At 35.3% G+C, this 21,615-nt stretch overlaps 1 protein-coding gene across 3 annotated transcripts; it reads left to right on the top strand.

Annotated features, from left to right (window-relative positions):
* The first annotated feature begins 9,167 nt into the window (after positions 1-9,167).
* Positions 9,168-18,931, top strand: LOC107803398 (4-hydroxybenzoate geranyltransferase 2). Of its 3 annotated transcripts, none has more exons than XM_016627102.2 (10): positions 9,168-9,640; positions 9,740-9,875; positions 10,685-10,806; positions 11,807-11,876; positions 12,041-12,190; positions 15,884-16,019; positions 16,122-16,218; positions 16,468-16,543; positions 16,657-16,690; positions 18,408-18,931. In XM_016627102.2, exons 1-8 carry the CDS (start codon positions 9,225-9,227, stop codon positions 16,532-16,534), a joined length of 1,194 nt encoding a protein of 397 aa, XP_016482588.1. In that variant the 5' UTR covers positions 9,168-9,224; the 3' UTR covers positions 16,535-16,543; positions 16,657-16,690; positions 18,408-18,931. The 3 variants fall into 3 exon arrangements, with proteins under 3 accessions (XP_016482588.1, XP_016482590.1, XP_016482589.1); XM_016627104.2 differs by having other exon boundaries at positions 18,429-18,801; XM_016627103.2 differs by having other exon boundaries at positions 18,443-18,583.
* The last annotated feature ends 2,684 nt before the right edge of the window (positions 18,932-21,615 follow it).

Raw genomic sequence — 21,615 nt, 5'->3', positions numbered from 1 at the left:
TCGAGCCTCGAGCTCCTTTATTTTCTTTGCGTGAGCTGAGCTCTTCTCATTCATGCATAGAAACTGACTTTCGACCGATGACAATTGGGCTCGAAAAACCTCTTTTTCAGCAGCAAAGCGGTCCATACTTTCTTTCCACCCCAAGGTCTCGGCCTTCATCATGTCGACCTCCTCGCGGAGTAGCTCGATTCTCTTGACCTTCTGCTGCAGCTGTGAGATTGAAATGTTATCCACCATTCCCGAATCAAGCCCATAAGCTTTTAAGATTTTCATTACCTTCTCGATCAGGTCGGTCTGATCTTGGTGAGCCTTGGCCAACTTGGCTCGGAGGTCCTTGATCTCCTCTTCTTTTTGCCCATTGAGAAGTTTAAGGGCATTTATCTCCTCCGTGAGCCCTCGGAGGTCGACCTCACATCGGCTCAGCTCTACTCGGGACTTTGAAAACGCCTCCTAATGGAGCGCCAAAGCCTATACAGAAAAAAGAAAGAAAATTAGAAAGGAAGAGAATAAATAAACTAAGTATGATATCGACAAATAGAGTTGAGACACACCCGATTCAAGGCTTGTTGAGCCTCATGGAAGAGACTCGATGCTTCATTCAGGTCGGTAGCATCCCTGACCCCGATAAAGTAACCACGGAAGGGGTCCTCCCCTCCATGGGCCCCGTCTACTTCGGGAGTCCTCATAGCTTTGGCCTCCCGAAGTGCCTCCTCAAAAAACGCAGGGAGAATCGACGAGTCTCCAATATCTATTGCCCCAAGTGAGCCACTTGGGGCGTTCTCCTCGCTGCGAAGGGCCTAGAAGCCGGCCCCTTCAGACATACACGCCTTTTGCTCATCTCGGCGGGAGGCATCTTCGATCTTTTCCAAGACCCACTCGGCTCGAGGCGGAATCTCCTCAACCACCACTGACTCAGCTGGCCCTTGGAACCTCGATGGTTTTCTTCACTCGGGCCACCAGCTCAGAGCCATCATCTTCATCATCTTCTTCTTCTTCTTTTTCCTCCCTTAGCCATTGAATCACATCTGCAGGTAGGGCAACAATGTATTTCTTCGGCTTACGAGCCGGATTCTTCTTAGGCTTTGGACCCTCGGAGGTTGAGGTCATTTTCCTCTTCTTATCCTTCGCCGGCTTCGGAACCGGGGTCGAAGTCTCCTCCTCACCAGACGGGGGGCTCAAGACTGCATCCTTGCCCATGTCTGTACATGATAAAATTGAATAAGTAGAAGAAGGGCATCTTAATCAAATCATTAAATACACAAAATGTGGGCTTACCATGATTCTTGGCCTCCCATCGGCCCTTTGCTAAATCGCGCCATGAGCGCTCGGCATATGTAGAGGTCGAGGCCAGGTTCCGAACATAACTCTCGAGGTCAGGAATCGCACGGGGCATCCAAGCGACCGCTACATCATGGAAAAAGACATCAATAAGAAAAGACAAAGGAACAAATAATACATGGAAGCTAACAGTGAGACGGTACTTACGATTCATGTTCCATTTCTCAAGAAATGGCATCTTCTCGGCTGGGATTAGGTTGGAAGTACCTGCTTAAGGTATCCCTCAGTTATCGAACATATATACCTCAACACTGGCTCACATTGACCAGGAATCAATGAGGCTTTATTGGTCTTGAAATCGGAGTTTAACGCGCACCCCCAGGAATGCATTGCTCAAGACGGGGTTCCACCGGCGTTTTCCTGCCGGCCAGTTGAGAAGATGAAGCAGCTTCTTTTTGTGGTACCATTTTTGATGTTTTTGCCATTTTTGTGTAAGTTTGAAGAAGAGGAAGATAATATGACTTGACGTTTGAGAAAGGATTAACAGCAAAACCTGAAGATTTGTAAAATGAAAGAACTTAAGAGATGTAAAAGCTTTGGAGATTAGAAGGAAGTGAAAGTAAAGTTTGAATCAATGAGGAAGGGGTCTATTTATTGGATTCACGGCGACAGTTCAAAAGCACTAGTGGTCGAACACCAACTGACCCTCATTAATGACTTGGGGAACTGTACCGACGGGATATTTCGGTCACTCCCGTCGCTTATGTCACGAGGATGATGTCATGACAGGTCGAGGTAGAAAATCGAAGGCTCAATTCGTTTCTTGTCATTTCACTCCAAAAAATGAGTTCTTGTCATTTCACTCTAAAAAATGAGGGGACTATTTGTATACGGTTAAAACCGGCCCCCATCCGATTTTACTATTTGACTAAGACCGAGAGGTTGCATCGAAGGATGGCCTCATAACGAAATAGACTAAATCACGAGGATAAGGTACCAAGTTCAAAATCGAGGTACCTGTCGAGATCGAGGCTAGTAGCGATCGAAGCCAAATGAGACAGACATCGAGCAAGATCGAAGATAGCACACTAACAGAAAGGCGAGATATCCATGACTGGTCGAGGATCATGGCGTAAATCTCGGAATGGATTAAATCAGAAATGGTTAATTAGCTAATCATGGGATTTCTTTCTGTAATTAGAATTATACCATAAGTGGAATTCCTCTACTATTTAAAGGGGGGTCTAATCATCGGTAAGGGACATTGTTCATAGAGATCAAAGCAATATAATTCTCTTTCTCGTTTATACTATTTTTCATCAGCTTGTTATATTTTAATTGTTCTTACATCAACCAGTTCGAGGGTATCCAAACTCGAGGGTTGAGTTCCATTCTAACACTGGTTTGCTTTACTTTATAGTTCATTTTTGTTATTAATCTTCATACTTATCAATTGGTATTAAGTGAAATCACGTGTCCTTAGAACCACATTATAAGTTTAATTGTTATCCAATTTTAAGGGTAAACAAACATAGTTAGTGATCTTGTAATTGACGGAAAAAAGTGATCATGTTATATTGGACGGATTAGTCTTCGTTCAACTTAAGATCGGTATGATAAATAATTTTTATAAAAATACTTATTGAATCTATTTTCCAAAATAAATTCGTATACATACCTTCTAGATACTTATTCTGGGCCACCTCTAACGTTAGCACAAGTACTTAGGACCCCAAATTTGAGGGGTCCCAAGTTTTTAGAAATAATAAGTCTATAGGTATTTTTTAAAAAATAGTATTTTTAGTATAAAAGTAGAGTTTTCCGATAGCAGTTCAAATTATAATTGATAAAACCTTACCTAAGATCAACAATGTCTCAAAAAAGATTAAATGAGTTGGCTATATAATCAATTGAAAAGTAATTATTAGAGAAAATCGATTATAAAAAAGTTGTTAACAACTTTGACTCTCGAAAATCTAGAAAAATATAGCTCAAATAAAAATATATATCATATTTGTGTTTCAAAATTTAGATCTCACATTATACTTTGTCTTTAAGTTATACGTGTGCTTGAGCCGCCCTTGTACCTATTCAATATAGGCCTTAACCAACGAGTTGTAAATTCATTTTTTACTCAGTTAAAATTAGTTTTACTATTTTTTTATTTGAAACAGATTAACTACATGGAGGAAAATGACTATTTTCAAAAACAACGATGTGTTTTAAAATAAAGACGGTAAAGTAAAGACAAGTATAGAGAGAAACTGATATATTATTCAAACTTCAAACTTATGTACATAATGAACTGAAAACTCCTCTATTTATAGAAGAAATGAAGTAGCTGCGAGGCTTTTCAGGAAACAGCTGCAAGGCTTTTCTTTAGCTGCTTCTAAGCTGTCTGCATGAACTGCTTGCAACCTGCCTGTTTAATAAGAAGCTGCTGCAAATCATTTCATTGAGCTGCTTGCAACCTGCCTGCATCAGCTGCTTGTAGATAAACTTCAACAGAGTACTAAATGGATAATCTTCTTCAGGAAAATTATCTATAGCGGAGTAATAAATGAACATCCATAATATAATTATTTTCATAACACTCCTCCTTGGATGTTCATTAAAAGATAATGTACCTCATTAAAACCTTACTAGGAAAAAATTCTGTGAAAATAAAATCCTAGTGAAGGAAAAAGAGTACACATATTTAGTAATACGCATTGCTAGCTGCCTCATTAAAAGCCTTATAAGGAAAACCCTATGAGAAAAAAAAATTAGTAAGGAAAAAAGAGTACATCGCGTATTTTACTCCCCCTAATGAAAACCTTGTTTCAAATATTTAAGTCTCTGCATTCCAATCTTGTATACCATCTTCTCAAAAGTTGAAGTTGGTAAAGATTTAGTGAATAAATCTGTCAGATTGTCACTTGAACGGATTAGTTGCACATCAATGTCACCATTTTTCTGAAAATCGTGTGTGTAGAATAATTTTGGTGAAATGTGCTTCGTTCTATCTCCTTTTATAAATCCTCCCTTCAATTGGGCTATGCATGCAATATTGTCTTCGTATAAAATTGTGGGTCTTTTCTCACATTCCAAACCACATTTTTCTCGAATAAAATGAATTATTGATCTCAACCATACGCATTCCCTACTTGCTTCATGAATAGCTATTATTTCAGCATGATTTGAAGAAGTAGCAACAATAGATTGCTTTGTGGAACGTCATGATATGATAATACCTCCACATGTAAAAACGTACCCGGTTTGAGATTTAACTTTATGGGGATCAGATAAATAACCTACATCTGCATAACCAACAAGATCTGCACTATCTTTGTTAGCATGAGACAAAACCATATCAAGAGTTTCCTTTAAATATCGTAATATATGCTTAATCCCGTTCCAATATCTCCGTGTAGGAGAAGAACTATATATTGCTAGTAAATTAACAGAAAATGCTATGTCAGGCCTTGTAGCATTAACAAGATACATTAGTGCACCAATTGCACTGAGATAGGGTACTTCGGGACCAAGGAGTTCCTCATCCTCTTCTGGAGGTCGGAACAAATCTTTATTCACTTCAAGTGATCGAACAACTATTGGTGTACTCAATGGGTGCACTTTGTCCATGTAAAAGCGTTTTAAGACCCTTTCTGTATAGGCAGATTGATGGATAAAGATCCCGTCTACTAAATGTTCAATTTGCAGACCAATACAAAGTTTTGTCTTTCCAAGATCTTTCAGCTCAAATTATTTCTTAAGATATTCAATTGCCTTTTAGAGCTCTTCTGAAGTTCCAACAAGATTTATGTCATCAACATAAACAGCAAGTATAACAAATTCTAAAGTCATTTTCTTTATAAAAATGTATGGATAAATAACATCATTTATGTAACCCTATTTCAGCAAATATTCACTGAGGCGATTATACCATATGCGCCCAAATTGATTTAAACCGTACAAAGATCTTTGTAATCTGATTGAGTACATTTCCCGAGATTTTGAATATGCTTCAGGCATTTTAAATCCTTCAGGGTTTTTTTATGTAAATTCCATTATCAAGTGACCCATACAGATAAGCTGTAACCACATCCATTAGATGTATTTCAAGCCTTTCATGTAAGGCTAAACTAATGAGATATCGAAATGTTATGGCATCCATAACGGGTGAATATGTTTCTTCATAATCGACTCCAGGTCGTTGTGAGAATCTTTGTACAACAAGGCGAGCCTTGTATCTTTCAACTTCATTTTTATCATTCTTTTTTCGCACAAAAACCCATTTATGACCAACTGGATTTATACCAGCAGGTGTTTGGACTACTGGTCCAAAGACCTCTCTTTTAGCAAGTGACTTTAATTCCGATTGAATTGACTATTGCCATTTTGGCCAATCAGATCTTTGTCGACATTCTTCGACAGATCGGGGTTCAAGATTCTCACTATCTTGCATAATATTAAGTGCAACATTATATGCAAAAATATTATCCACCACTATTTCAGATCGATTTAAATTAACCCTGTCACCAGTAGAACTTATTAAAAGTTCCTCACTCACTTGAGTCTCGGGTTCATTGATTTCTTCAGGAATCTCAGAACTAATCAGATCTTGGGTCTCTTCAGGAGATCCCTTCATAATATCATTTTGATCATTTGTCGATTTTCTTTTTCTAGGATTTCGATCCTTAGAACCCAAAGGGCTACCATGCTTCAGGTGTGCTTTAGGTTCACTAGCTTTCATGCTAGTAGATGGTCCTGTTGGGACATCAATTCGGATAGGCACATTCTCTGTAGGGATATGCGACTTAGTTATCCTTTTCAAATCAGTAAATGCGTCTGGCAGTTGATTTGCTATATTTTGTAAATGGATAATCTTCTGGACCTCCTGATTACATATAGGGGTATATGGATCAAAGTGAGATAATGATGAAATTTTTCACACAATTTTTCTTTTGATTTTCTTTTTCTCTCCCCCTAATTATGGGAAATTTGTTTCATCAAAGCGACAATCTGCAAATCGAGCAGTAAATAAATCTTCCGTCAATGGTTCAAGATAGCGAATAATAGAGGGTGATTCAAACCCAATATATATTCCTAACCTTCTTTGGGGGCCCATCTTACTGTGTTGTGGTGGTGCTACTGGCACATATACAGCACATCCAAAAATTCGTAGATGGGCAATATTTGGTTCATGACCAAAAACCAATTGTGAGGGAGAATATTTATTATAATGTGTCGGTCTGACGGATAAGTGATGTTGCATGCAAGATAGCATGACCCCAAACAGCAGTGGGCAGTTGTGTTTTCATAAGTAGTGGTCTTGCTATCAATTGCAGGCGTTTAATAAATGACCCTGCAAGGCCATTTTGAGTATGAACATAAGCTACAGGATGTTCAACTTTTATCCCAACTGATAGACAGTAATCATCAAAAGCTTGAGATGAGAATTCTCCAGCATTATCAAAGCGAATAGCCTTTATAGGACAATCTGGGAATTATTCCCTTAATCGAATTATTTGGGCTAATAGCTTTGCAAACGCCAGGTTGCGAGATGATAGTAGGCACACATGAGACTATCTTGAAGATGCATCTATTAGTATCATAAAATATCTAAACAACCCACTTGGTGGGTGAATAGATCCACATATATCCCCATGTATACGTTCTAAAAAGGCAGGGGATTCAATGCCAACCTTCATTGGTGATGGTCTAGTGATCATTTTGCCTTGATAACAAGTATCACAAGAAAATTCATTATTTGTAAGAATCTTCAGGTTCTTTAATGGATGCTCACTCGAATTTTCAGTAATTCGTCTCATCATTATTGATCCAGGATGGCCCAAACGGCCATGCCAAAGAACAAAAATATTTGAATCCGCAAACTTCTGGTTTACGATAGAGTGTGCTTCAACTGTACTAATTTTTGAATAGTATAAGCCAGAAGATAGAGTTGGTAACTTTTCTACAATGCATTTCTAGCCAGAAATATTCTTTGTAATGCAAAGATATTCCATGTTCATTTCATCTATCGTCTCAACATGATACCCATTTCGGTGGATATTCATAAAACTCAACAAGTTTCTTCGAGACTTGGAGGAGAATAATGCATTGTCTATAATAAGTTTTGTTCCCTTAGACATAAATACAGTAGCTCTTCCGGAGCCTTCAATCAAACTTATATTACCAGAAATTATAGAAACATTTGCTTTTTCCTTATGCAAATAAGAAAAGTATTTTTGATCTTTGAATATGACATGAGTTGTTCCACTATCAATTACACATATATCTTCATGATTGGTCTTTGATCCAAACATAATTTGAAGATTATCCATATTCTTCAAAATGACATAAACAAAATAAATATGATAGTAAACATCATTATCAAAGCATAACTTTTATTTATATACAACTATTACATAACTATACTGTTTACTACAAACAACGGAAATTAAAATATTTACATCTTTATAGATTCATCACCGATCACATGACTTGTTTCTCCTTCTGGAAGTGCAAAGTAATCAACTACATCCAAATGCATGAAGTCTAAATTATCTTGAGAAATAAAATTTGCTTCAACATTTTTCTCTGTCTTCTTCAGGGAGGCTTGATACAGCTCAACCAGGTGCTTTGGCGTACGACATATACGTGACCAGTGCCATTTTCCTCCACATCTATAGCATGCATTTTCTGGCTTTGCTGCTTGCACCGCTTCATGCTTTTGTTCCTTCCTTTTCCACTGCTGGTGGTGAGGAGGGTTCTTTGGTGCATTGTTATTACCACGATTAGAGTTTCCTCCCCGACACGGCTATGACCATGACTCGGGCCACGCCCTCTTCCACGCTTAGCTTGGTGGAAGTTCGTCTCATTCACTTCAGGGAATGGACAAGAACCAGTAGATCGACTTTCGGCTTTCATGGTTTTTCATTAATAGCCCATTATGTTACTCGGCTACAAGAACATGTGAGATAAGTTCAGAATACTTTTTGAATCCCATCTCTCGATATTGCTGCCGCAGGAGCATATTCGAGGCATAAAAAGTGGTGAAAGTTTTCTCCAACATATCATGATTAGTAATATTGTCACCACATAGTTTCAATTGGGAAATAATTCTGAACATAGCACAATTATACTCATTGATAGATTTAAAATCTTGTAGCCTTAGATGAGTCCAATCATAACGTGCCTGTGGAAGAACGACCATCTTCAGGTGGTCATATCTATCTTTCAAATTATTTCACAGTATGATTGGATCTTTAACAGTAAGATATTCTATTTTTAGGCCCTCATCAAGGTGATGACGTAGGAATATCATTGCTTTGGCACCGTCTTGGTTTGATGCCTAATTTTTATCTTTGATGGTATCTGCCAGACCCATCGCATCAAGATGAATTTCGGCATCAAGCACCCAAGACATGTACCTTTTGCCCGATATATCCAGAGCTACAAACTCAAATTTAGAAAGATTTGACATTATTTAGAAAAAGAAAGTTCGTACCTCTGATACTTTCAAAGTATTTTCTCGAGATGACAGAGTCTCGTGATGATAACGTGTTATAAAATAAAAACGGTAAAGTAAAGACAAGTATAGAGAGAAACTGATATATTATTCAAACTTCAAACTTATGTACATAATGAACTGAAAACTCCTCTATTTATAGAAGAAATGAAGTAGCTTCGAGGTTTTTCAGGAAGAAGCTGCAAGTCTTTTCTTTAGCTGTTTGTAAGCTTGCAAACTGCATGCATCAGCTGCTTGTAGATAAACTTCAACATAATACTAATCTTCTTCAGCGGAGTATTAAATGAACATCCATCATATAATTATTTTCATAACACTATATAATTATTTGTGTAATCATTAACTATGGTACTGGAATTACGATATGACACAAAAGGAACAAACAACCTAGGACCGTCCTTTAAACTTCTAGTACCCACATTTGAGCTCAAAAATGGCATTGTACCGCCGTCTTTCTCGAACTTCCCGTGTCTTCCAATGGCACCCTCGCCCCTCTGTCGCTGCCCTCTACTCTTCCCGCGATCAAACAAACCCTAGCCCAACTGATCCTCATTCTCTGTTAATTAACCCCTTTCAATCTTCTTCTTCTGATCATTATATACCCAACTCCAATTTGAAGAAATCGTTGACATATTATTACTCTCCACATTCTTCAAGAATTGAACTTTTAGGGTACCGTCAAGTTCTTCACTTTTCAACCTTTGCTAATTCAGAAGAAGAGAAGAAGAATGAGCAACAAAAGCATTCTTGGATTGATACGTATTTGCCCCAAAGAATTAGACCCTATGCTCATCTTGCCCGACTTGATAAGCCTATTGGCACTTGGTTACTCGCTTGGCCCTGCATGTGGTAACTCCATTTTCTCCCCCCCCCCTCTATTTCAATTACTCTATATCCCTGTGCTTGTGTGTTTGTTATAATTCTTAACTTTTAAGGATTTATGTGTAGGTCGATTGCTTTGGCTGCTACGCCAGGGAGCCTTCCTGATGTGAAAATGATGACACTATTTGGTTGCGGGGCTTTGCTTTTGCGAGGTGCTGGTTGTACAGTTAACGATCTTCTTGATCGAGATATTGACACTAAGGTGATTGGGTTTCCCTTTTAGCGTTAGTAGGATTTTGTATAGTTCTTTAAGTCGAATTACACTTACATATTCCCAAAGAAAAAAATTATTTATTGCTCATTTTTTATTTGGATTATTGACTTGGTAACTCCAAGTAGTGTTTTAGAATAATTTGTTAGTTCCATTAAAAAGGGAAAATCATAAGCTCAACACTTGATAAGAAGATGTGCTCTTTTTCTCAGTCCTCTAAGATAATAGTGAGGGGGAACAAAAAGAGAATCAATTTTCTGACTTGATATCTAGAATGCTTCTGCTACTTTAGGATGAGGATGTTGGATATTGAATGAAGGTGATGCTGCCTGCTACCTCCTTCTCCGTTGTCTTGGTCGCTAGGTGAGAGATAGGGGGAATTAATGGGAAGAAAAAATAGGTGTACTCTTTCCCTTGATATTATGGTGTTTCATTGCAAGATGGGGGCTGCTATAATTAGTTCCTTTACTGCTTCAGTTGGGTAGTAATGTGTTGGTTTAACCATCGAATTTTGAAGTTGATACCTTATGTCTGTTTTATTTTTCTCTCTCTTGTTCTCATACATAATCATTTCTAGTTCCTTTTAGTATCAACTAGGAGTTCATAGTTAAAAAGTCATTGAGACTGATATTGATCGGAGTACCTTGCATTTGTTTCTTCCCTGATTCCTCTCCCTATCATCACCAATATAATCCTTTCTTGTACCATCCTTCCGAAAGCTGGTTGACTTTGGCCTTTTGCTTGTAACATCAGTTTTTTCTTCTGCTTTTAGTACATTTGCGAGCTTTCATGCAGTGCAGGTGGAAAGAACAAGGTCGAGGCCAGTCGCGAGTGGTGTATTGACACCCTTTCAAGGGCTCTGTTTCCTTGGCTTCCAGTTGCTACTAGGTCTTGGGATTCTCTTGCAATTAAACAATTTTAGGTTTGTGTCTTTTTTTCTTGACATGATTCTGTTCTTTCTCAGGTTTCCTTTGCACAGAAAGCATTTTGCTTAATCTGTTTGAGAGTGTTTTAATTAATTGGTTCATTCTAGTTTATTAACTGAACCCATTCAATGGCTATCTGTTCTCATAGAAGAGTTTTATATGATCTGCTTTCGTCTCATGGTTTATACTTTATAGAGAAGTCAGTGAAATTTTCTTCATATGTTTGGAGTCAGCTTAAATATTTTCATCTTGCCATTGCTGAAGTTTGCAAGAGCCATGCTTTTTTTGCCAAAAACAGGACTCTGAAACTGAATGATCCTGATCTTGTCAAAACACAAAAAAGTTTATATGATAGAATGATACTTTGCGATTCTGATGAATGCTTTCTTGCTGGATGTCCATTTCTTTAGTCACCCTATGGATATTGTTGAGTAAGTGGAAAAATGCTTATTAAAACTTTAGAGCATTACGCAGTATAAATTTGTTGAGTCTGATGACGTGGAAACCATTTCTCCTTAGAAGAAGGACCAGTGTGTCTATTGAAAAGATCTTAAACTATTTATGACAATATGTAATGAACACATAGGTTTACAATTCTCTTCTTTTTTCCACTTTCTCACATCAGGCAACATTTCCAAGACCTCTCCCCCAACCAAAAAATTTCAGTTCCGGGGCTTTACTTCATTCAATTAATAAGAATAATATCACAGTTTTGCTTTGGTAAAATCTAGGTATGGAATGTGTAGTAATTCTTGCAAGTTGCTGACATTTGGGACTAAAGACAGTGCATTTGTCGGAGTCCCCTTTTGAATTATATATGGTTTGTCCCATATTCTGCTAAAATAATCACTTCGGGTTTATTTTCTAATTTGCCACGATTTGGAGAACTGGGTATTTATGAGTATCTTTGATCTCTTTCTTGCATTTCGATGTAGAAAGCATTTCTTGCTTTATATGACGTTTCACATTTCTAATGATTCATCTCTCTTGCTGCAGCCGCATTTTGGGTGCTTCATCCCTGTTGCTGGTCTTCTCATACCCCCTCATGAAGAGGTTTACTTTTTGGGTAATGTATCCTAATGTCCGCGTTGCTTTTCTCAAATCAGTATATGTGTACCGTCTCCCTCACTCTCACTGCCCCCAACCCCAAAGGAATTTCTCTTCTCAGCTCCTGTGGATCTTTCCCAACAGTTTGGTTAGAATGGGTGATGTCTATATCTGTTGGTGCAGCCTCAAGCCTATCTTGGTCTAACTTTCAACTGGGGAGCTTTGTTAGGTTGGGCTGCTATTAAAGGAAGTATTGATCCTGCAGTAGTGCTTCCACTGTACGCCTCTGGGGTGTTTTGGACGCTCGTGTATGACACAATATATGCACATCAGGTACATATTAATCATTTGAAATATGACTGCATATTATACTAATTTGAGTTTGAAACGTTTAGCAGAAGACAATTTCACATAAATATAACAAATCAAAAACGTTTTACTTCAGTATATTGCCTTTGCACCTTAGAAACTTGGTCTCCTGTACATGCACACTATTGCCTCGTGCTCGAGTATATCTTGCTTAAGGACTTCCTGTAACCCTATCCAGAAAGATTCAGTTTCCTGTCACAAGCTCACAACTACACCCTTGCTGCCTCACATCATGTCTTTTTCAGATTGCTCACCCACTTGATAGATTTTAACAGTCAAATTGTGACCCTTTTTCTGCATGTTATTAGCATCTGTCTATGACTGTAAGGCAGCTTTAATCATGTAATTTGGGTGTCAGATGCAGAGAGATTGGGTTTTTATCTATATACATACATACATACATATATAATATATCTTTATTATTATAAAAGCATGAATAAAATGTTGGATTACAAAAATAACCTTTTAATATTAAGCATAATAACTCACAATAAAATGATATAATCTGAATTCTAGACATTAGCATTGTAATCCTATTAGTTTTAGGACATAATACTATATGTTAGGAATCATATATGATTACCTTTAGGAATTAGATTTTATTCTTTTTATTTTTTTTAAAAAAGAATTTCAATGTTTGTTGCTACTGAAATTCATATATACAGAATAAAATTTACACTACGCAATGTCAGCACACTCCGCTTATGAAAAGTCCAGGAGTCTCCTTAACAAGACGTTTCGTAAATGTCCAAAAGTCACTTTCTTTTATTTAAATATTATTAAATAATTAAATAAGGTACATTTCAATTATTTAGAAGGTTATTATAGTAATTTAACTTTTAACTTTTGGGGTTCCCACTTTTATAATGGCACATGATGGTTTAAATATTTATTTATATGAATGAACAATAAAATTTAATTAATGAGAGAATTTTATATATAATAATACAACAATCATCTAAAGCATAATAACTCACAATAAAAAGGACATAACCGGAATTCTAGACATTAGCCTTGTAATCCTATTAGTTTTAGGACATAATATTACACGTTAGAAAACCTACATGATTACCTTTAGAAATCCCATTAGTATAATTATGTTCGGGCATAGATATATAATACTATATGTTAGCATGTAAACCTAATACCTTTAGGAACATGTTAGATTTTCTATTAGTATAATTACTTTCGGGATATGGACATATTTTTAGCCATGTAATTCTATAACTTTTATGATATATACTTTAAAAAAAATTCCTATTACTAATTTAATTTGAAAACGTATCATATTGTCCAAATTCATTTAGAAACAAGAGAGCCTATATTATTATAAAAGCACGAATATAATATTGATAAACCAAAAATAGCCCTAAAATATTAAACAGAAGAATTCATAGGGAAAGAACATAGTTGTAATAACTTATTTTTTGCTCTAGAAATATAAAAATAAGAACAAATCCAACATTCAGTGACTTCTTGCTTCTTGTCAGAAACGAAGAAGAGCATCCAATAAAATATGATTTGGTTCTTTCTAGAACACTTGGTTATCAACCCCAATCGTAATAGTAGTGCATTTAATAAGGAGAATATTTTCATCATTGGATTAAACCACAATTTATGAGAATTACATGATTGAAGTTAAAGAGCTATCTTAGCTAGCAAAAATGAATTTGTTGATCAACTAAATAAAAGGTTGATTGCTAAGTTTTATGGTAAAATCAAAATATTTTTCAGTTTTGACTCAGTACAAGATGATACCAACAATTACTACCAAGAAAATACTTAAATACTTTAATACCAAATAGCCTTCTACCGTACATGTTTGTTGTCAAGTTCATTATTTCTCCATATATATAATAGACTAAGTTAAAATTGATCTTCCATTGCATATAGGTTGATTTTGAAGAAAAATATGCCCGTCATGTTACTGAAAACTTAGATCTGCTGAATAACTTATGTAATAGTACACATATGGTATATAGAAGTTTCGACAATAACGTCATATATGCAGAATTTATGATATTGATCAATGTGTTTCTAAGTATGTGTTTAACCCCGAATTCAACTTTCGTCTTCCGAAACTAAAGAATATCCTTCTAAATTTGTGTGAAAATAATTTTCAGTATGTTTATATTTTGTAGTTATAATAAATAAAAACAAGGACAAACATCCTAAATATTGGACTATATTTACCACAATATATTTTCTTACGCGAATAACTATATGTTGCACTTTCAAGAGAGATATCAATATCGACAACAAGAGTTCTGGTTATGGCAGAATAACCAAAGTATTATAAGGAAACATATACAAAAAAAACACATTCTATAAAGAAATGTTCGGTAAGATACCATCACATTAGATACCTTTAACTACAATACATAATTATCTACTTAACATGACTAAAATTGATCATTTATGTAAGTTCTGATGATGCCCTTTCATTTTGAATTCACGTATTATGCTAATGTAACAATATTTTTCGGCATTTAGATGATTGTTGTAGTATTATATATAAAATTTCTCTCATTAATTAAATTTTATTGTTCCTTCATATAAATAAATATTTAAACCATCATGTACCATTATTAACGTGCAACACACGTTTATAGATACCGGTATATATATATATATATGAAAGAGAGGGAGAGAGAGATTTGGTTCCCATAAGTCCCATTTGCTTCTCTTTAGTGGTTTTCGTTTTGGAGGATTATATTTTTTGGGTTCATCTGATTAGTATTGGATCTTATAGGATTTTTTTTGAGAAGGTAAAAATAAGGATCTTATAGGAAAATTCTGGATTAACAAAATTCTCCCTCGATTCCATCTTATATGGCAGCGTTTAATTGGAAATGGAGTTTAAGATATTACTTGACATGTGTATTATAATTTATACTGATAGTGCAAGCCTGCATGGAATTTGAAGTAACACTTAAAAAGGTAGTATGATGGACAAATATATCGACAAAGTGTGGATTATGAATAGTTAAATTAATTTAAAAGTGTTAATGTGGTATAGAGTAATATTACTAATGGAGATTGGGTGTCTTTTGCAGAAATCATATTCTTTTTTGATATACTACTTTTGGTATACTACTTATATATGGGAGTTTGTTTTTCCCAAATCAATAAAATTGTTGCTTAATTGAAAAATAATGTTACTAACAGGATGGTATCAAACATTTTATGGCATTTCAAATGGTAAAAGTGTCTGATAAATTGGAATTGAGGGAGCTGCTGCATCCTAGTTTGAATCTTCTTTAAGTACTACTATAATGTTGTTATCTGGGGAAAAGGCTATTGGTATCAGATTACATTTTATATTTGCTGGACGATCTTATGCCTGCACCATGTATTAGGTAATATTGACATGAAAACCGGCCTTTGCCAATAAAAAATTTGGCTTCCAGAAATATCTAAATGAAAAAAAGGACCCACGTTAATTAGGCCTTTTAGACTCAGGTTCGTAGTATCATAATTGCCTTCTGCTACAATTGAATCCCTCATAGCATCTGGCATATATGTGCATGTTTATTTATATAGCAGATGCACCAATCTAAGATTTGTGTTCCCCATTAAACTAGTCTGAGACACTTAGAAGTTTTCCAATTTATGTGAAACCAGCTCTTGTCAATATGTTGGTGAATGTTCATTCAGGATAAAGAAGACGATCTCAAAGTGGGTGTCAAGTCTACAGCCTTGAGATTTGGGGATTCCACAAAAGAATGGATCAGTGGTTTTGGATTAGCATGCATCAGCAGTCTTGCTCTTTCCGGAATTAATGCCGATATTGGTATGTGTTCTCTCCAATCAGTTTGTGACAAACATTTTCCTTGTTACTTATTTCCCATATTTTGTTTTAGTTTAATTTATTCTTCTCTTTTTTTTTTAACAGGATGGCCATACTATGCATTTCTGACAGCTGCTTCTGGCCAGTTGGCTTGGCAAATTTGGACCGTTGACCTATCATCTCGTGCAGATTGCAACAGAAAGTGTGTATAGAATAGTAATTAGAGACATGCTTACATTTTAGTTACTGTGAATATATGGTCATTGGTCAACTGGATTACTTCTATTTGTCTGCTTCCTTGGACATGAAAGTATCAAAAGCAATTCATCCTTAGAAATACAGTATTATAGCACCCAAATCAGTTCAATGTATCTATGAATTGATTCATGTCACTGATAATGTTTGGTCTTTTAGATTCTTACTTTTTGAATCTATTGTACTTTGTATGTAGATTTGTGTCCAACAAATGGTTTGGTGCTTTTGTCTTTGGTGGGGTTCTATTTGGAAGACTATTGTGACTATAGTAGGTAATCACGATGCTCTTTTCTTCTCTAACCTTTTGTCATTGTGATTTTAAATACCATAATTGGGTAGTAGTCGAAGTTGTATGCTAAGTCGTTTGTTGATAATTCTTATGCAGATAAAGAACAAGGCTTATTGTACGACTGGAGATAGTAAGTGTTACAAATACACTGTCCATTCTATGAAACTTTTGTTTACATGTACCTATTAAATGATCTTGTTAATTCTTGTAACTTTGGGGTAGACTTTGCACTTTATAGATAGGGTGTTTTAGCCTTGTGGAAGGCACACTTGAAGTAATACTTCTACATCTATCTATTCTTGATATGTCTCAATAGCAGTAGTCTTGTGGCTTTATTTTATAATTAATAATAATTGTAGCTATATTTCATAGTACGTTATTAGCACAAATCTTTAAGTTTATTTCCATAATCTCCTCAAACTTGAACTTAATCAAGTTAATTCTTGTAATTTTGGGTGTACCTATACGTACTATAAATAGGGTGTTCTTAGCCTTATGAAAGCCACACTTGAGGTGAATAAAATACTTATACCTCTGTCTATTCTTGCCGTAGCTCAATTGCAATAGTCTTGTAGCTTTATTTTATACTACTAAGTTATATACTTGTATTTATTTTATTTTGATTACATTGGAGATTTTGCCCTTTTGGTTTGTATCAGGATAAAGTAGTGGAAATGATCACGTCATATTGTATTATAAGTAGCACATAGAGGATAAAGTGGATGGTCAATTGGGATAATCTGGTAATGTGACACGATAATGATAGGAAGTGTTAAAAGAGGACACGTTAGACCTAAAATAACATGGAGAGAAGTGTTTTAGAAAACCTACAATCTCTTGGAATCTATAACTAAGAACATAACACGATTAAACTTAAAAGATACATAAAAGTGATGTCAACTAATTGTGATTAAGACTTGGTCGTGTTGCTTCTGTTATATTAGGTTCGATGGTTGCAAGGAGCGTTTTTAGTTTGTTTGGAGGATTTGTAGGTCAGCAGAATATAGAAAGGACTTTTAATGTTTGAGAATCCTTAATTTTGTCTTAAAAGATGAGTTTTTTGGTGTGGAATGGTGTAAATGGAACATAATGTATTTAGAGGACCCATATAGCTGACCCAACTAGTCTGTGATTCATACTTAATAGTAGTAGCAGGAGTAGTAGTTACGTAGTTGTAGTAGTTAATGTTGATTTGATATCAGGACATAAACCGCAATAGTTACGTCGTAGTAATAGTTATTGTTGATTTGATATCAGAACATGGCGTGACCTTATCTCCTTGGAATAATGTAGCCCGCGTATTGATTTTGTTTGGTTTAATCGCTGAATGCTTACTAATTTAGGACTGTATTCCAATCTCTGGAACAGCTTTTGCGCATAAGGATTCAGTAATTTTGCTCCTTTCCTTTTTGGATAAGTAGATCCAGTAATATTAATTAAAGGAATATAAAACTAACTGGATTCTTAGTCCTTGCTTACTGATGGGATATTATGTCTCCGTCAAAACAATTTATATGTTGCATAGCTCAGATTAGCCAATGCTTGTACTTGGCGAAATATTATGAGTACCCAGATCTTGACATCCCATTCTGTTCTTTTGCCTTTGACATCAGTCTCAATACCTATCTATATTTGTAATGCATTCTCTTGCTAGAAATTCCAAGGACACAAGCTCCCTCCACACCCCACCCACCCCCGGGGTTAATGTGGTGGGTTGTCAAACCATAAGTCACAAAGGCTAGAACTTCTTAGTAAATTGCATTTCTTCACAGCTGATGCCATGTGTGCTTTATCATCACTCTTCTCCTTCCTGTGCTCACTTTGAAGACTTGTATTTGTTCCCCCAGGGCCTAAAACTCTAGTTCAAGTATTCTTTGACCAGGTTGTGTCGTGGGAGCTCAATTTTGGAGCTTGCAACGAATCTCCAGCTGAGTCGTCCGAAGCTGCATTTGGGTTTACAAGAAACATCTGCAGGATTTGTCACTGATTCTTTTGCAGATTTTTGTTTGGAGATATGGCAAAAAGGTTTCCCCCTAGCTCTCTTTGGAAGTTCAAAGCTGTATCACCTAGGTCAGTTAACCAGAGAAATCTCCAAATACAGTAACGTCAACTTGTATTTGTTGGCCAATGTTGTTGTAGCCTGTAAGTTCCATTTTCAGTCAGGGTATTTGATTGCGTAAATGTTACATTAAACACGTGTAGACTTTCTTTTTAATGTATTCACTAAATAGTTTTGGCTGCTTAGACATGCTTACTCTATACATATATGTATATGTGCATCCAAATGTTATAGCCTGTAATGGATGATAGATATATCCTCTCATATGTAGACCTTAATCAAATTACATGTGCTGGTTAGTTTAATCTCGTATATTTGTTTGTTTTCTGCGAGAATTCTGATTTGTTGTCGAAAGGTGAAGAGATAACTCATTATTCCATTAAACTCGATTCAACAACTCAGTTAATGATTTTTTTTTCCTTCTCAAAAAGAACTCAGTTAATGAATTTACTGATGCTTATAATTGCTGGTAGCTTGTCATAAATTACTTGTCATAAAACAGATTCTAATCTTATCAGCCTGTCAACTGTAGTGTAGGTTTTTGTCTTGTCTTTTAATATAGCTATTTGTATAAGCTTTGCTATGGTTTTGTATAGTTACACTGGTGAATAATACAAAAATTGTTAGTTGCCAAAAAAAAAAAAAAAAATTACGTGTTGTAAAACTCTCTGTTAAATGTAACTTAAGGAGCTAATGTTAATCGTTTAAAACGTATTATTTTATGAGTGTAAATTTAAATCAGGGAACCTATGTTCAACAACAAAAAAAAACACATGTTTCCTGTATTGTTTAGTTCTTTAAAAAAAATAAAAAAAAATCCTTTGATCGTAAATCTTTACTAGGAATTATAAGTGTTGTATTATAATATTGGAGTGTTCTTAGAATGGTTTAACATATGTTAAGTATAAATTAATAAATTATTCATAATTAAGTGAAAAAAAGATTGAGGTGCTTGAATTGGGCCCGAGTTCGAGAATGGATCGGTATGCTAGCCGGCAGAGTTGGCTAAAGATAACTAAGCTACTAGTCAATGGAGATGGCTCTTAACACAAAACTCACTCATTGATTTCTATATAATCTGATGGTTAAGTGTTATTAAATCAGCTCTAACGTCATGCTCAGACCATTATATATTTTATTTATGACATAGTTTCCACTTTCCTGTGATAGGGTAAAAGGGGGAGTGGGACTTCATTAAGGAGGACTAACCAAATCCTAACGGACGTATGTTCATAAATTAATATTTTTGTTACATTTGGACTAAAAGATATACTAATATAATTTTAATATCTAATGTTAAAAAGATACAGTTTGATCTAATTAAATCCAAAGGATTTGGAGTGATGTTTTTATAAATAATCATCTGAAAATTAGGACTACTGCATAATTAAGAACCTGTTGTAACAAACACACATGTGATGTGCATCGTCAGCCATGTTGCTTCAATATTCACATTTGAGCTACGTGACAACGACTACAACATTATTTTAATATTTTACAACCAAGTAATCATCTTCTTAGCTTACTAATTTGCCAAATGTTATTTGTATCGAACCAACTTGTTAAGCCAAAACCTATGTTAAGTCATTATTGTCTACCTAATTCTTTTTAGGACGTCCTAACAAGATTTCAAAGAAATATACGCCTCAATTATTTCGAATCACTTCTTAAGAATATTTCACTATATATATGTCCTTATTCATAGAATTCTGGTAAGCAGGAATATATAGCTTGGTGGTTTAGAATATAATTAATACACGTTAGCAACTAATTATAGACAACTTTGAATTATTTAGCGGATGTGCAAAATAAAGATGTCAAATTTGAGGTCTATGAAGTGTTAGTAATTATAATAAGGGAGGAGAACTTAAAATATTAGAGTGAAACTAAAAGAAAGCCTAAAACTTAAAAGTTGAAAAACCAAAATGCAAAAGTTTAAACTGAAGAAGGAAAAACATTATTCAACCAAACTTACCGAGCATATGACCCTCGATAGAAATGTATGAAGGTCGAGAATTTAGGATAGATGGTTAATAAGTAGTCAAACGTTTTTCTTCTCCATACTAGTAGTATAAGTGTTAGTCTTATATTTTCTTACTTTTAAAATTTTATTACTATCTGTTGTTTCTTTTGCTTCGATTTCTTATTATTGTTATTGTTACTGTTCATCTGTCTTTGAGCTGAGGATTTATCGGAAACAACCTCTTTCCCTTCTTAAGGTAAGAATAAGTAGTGGCGGAGCCACATGCACTTAAGGGGTGTCAATTAAGGGGTGTCAACCGACACCGCTTTGCCCGAAAATTACATTATGTAGTTCGGTAATTTTTTATAAAATATGTATATATACTATGTATTGACACCTCTTGATTTCTTGGTAAATTTATTTCTTTATATTTTAACCCCCTTATGAAAATCTTAGCTCCATCACTAAGAGTAAGATCTACATGTACACTGTCCTCTCCAGACCTCATTTGTTAAATTAAACGGGTTATGTTATTATGGTTTGTTGTCACAAACTCTTAAAAAGAAATCACACTCATATCGAACTCCCTAACTTTAATGCATCAAGCATGAGGATTTAAGAAGAAAAAGATGGATGGCCATACCGAAAGAACATGGTGATAAATGCACGTGACATTCTATCATCTTAACTTCTTAAGCCATGTTGCCCCCAACATTCAAAACTTGGAACTATATACGTGAAGAAAAGACTACCCCTATTCTAGTCCCAACCACCCATATATTTCATTTAATTGTATAGTCGGGACTATGTAATGTAATCACTTAACCCTATGATATAATCCTAATTAATCAAGATTTAACGGATTTATAAATCTTCATTAGAAAGGACAAAGAAATATTCTTACCTGTGGCTGTGGCTGTGGCTGTTGCATAACCAGACAAAATTACCAGGCCGTACTTTTACCGTATTCATCTCAACCCACATGGCTTGTCCATCTGTTATTATGTGTGTGGGGTTTAGGATACAATGCTTT

The sequence above is a fragment of the Nicotiana tabacum genome, chromosome 4, assembly GCF_000715075.1.
Source record: "Nicotiana tabacum cultivar K326 chromosome 4, ASM71507v2, whole genome shotgun sequence".
Taxonomy (NCBI): domain Eukaryota; kingdom Viridiplantae; phylum Streptophyta; class Magnoliopsida; order Solanales; family Solanaceae; genus Nicotiana; species Nicotiana tabacum.
The sequence above is the reverse complement of the archived record's forward strand: the minus strand, read 5'-3'. Positions and strand labels throughout refer to the sequence as shown.

What these genes read in the sequence shown, in the direction of transcription:
- LOC107803398 (XM_016627102.2), top strand. Translation starts at nt 9,225, where the DNA reads ATGGCATTGTACCGCCGTCTTTCTCGAACTTCCCGTGTCTTCCAATGG. An exon ending in CTCGCTTGGCCCTGCATGTG is followed by an intron (nt 9,641 to 9,739) that starts GTAACTCCATTT and finishes ATTTATGTGTAG; the next exon opens with GTCGATTGCTTTGGCTGCTA. An exon ending in TTGCAATTAAACAATTTTAG is followed by an intron (nt 10,807 to 11,806) that starts GTTTGTGTCTTT and finishes CTCTTGCTGCAG; the next exon opens with CCGCATTTTGGGTGCTTCAT.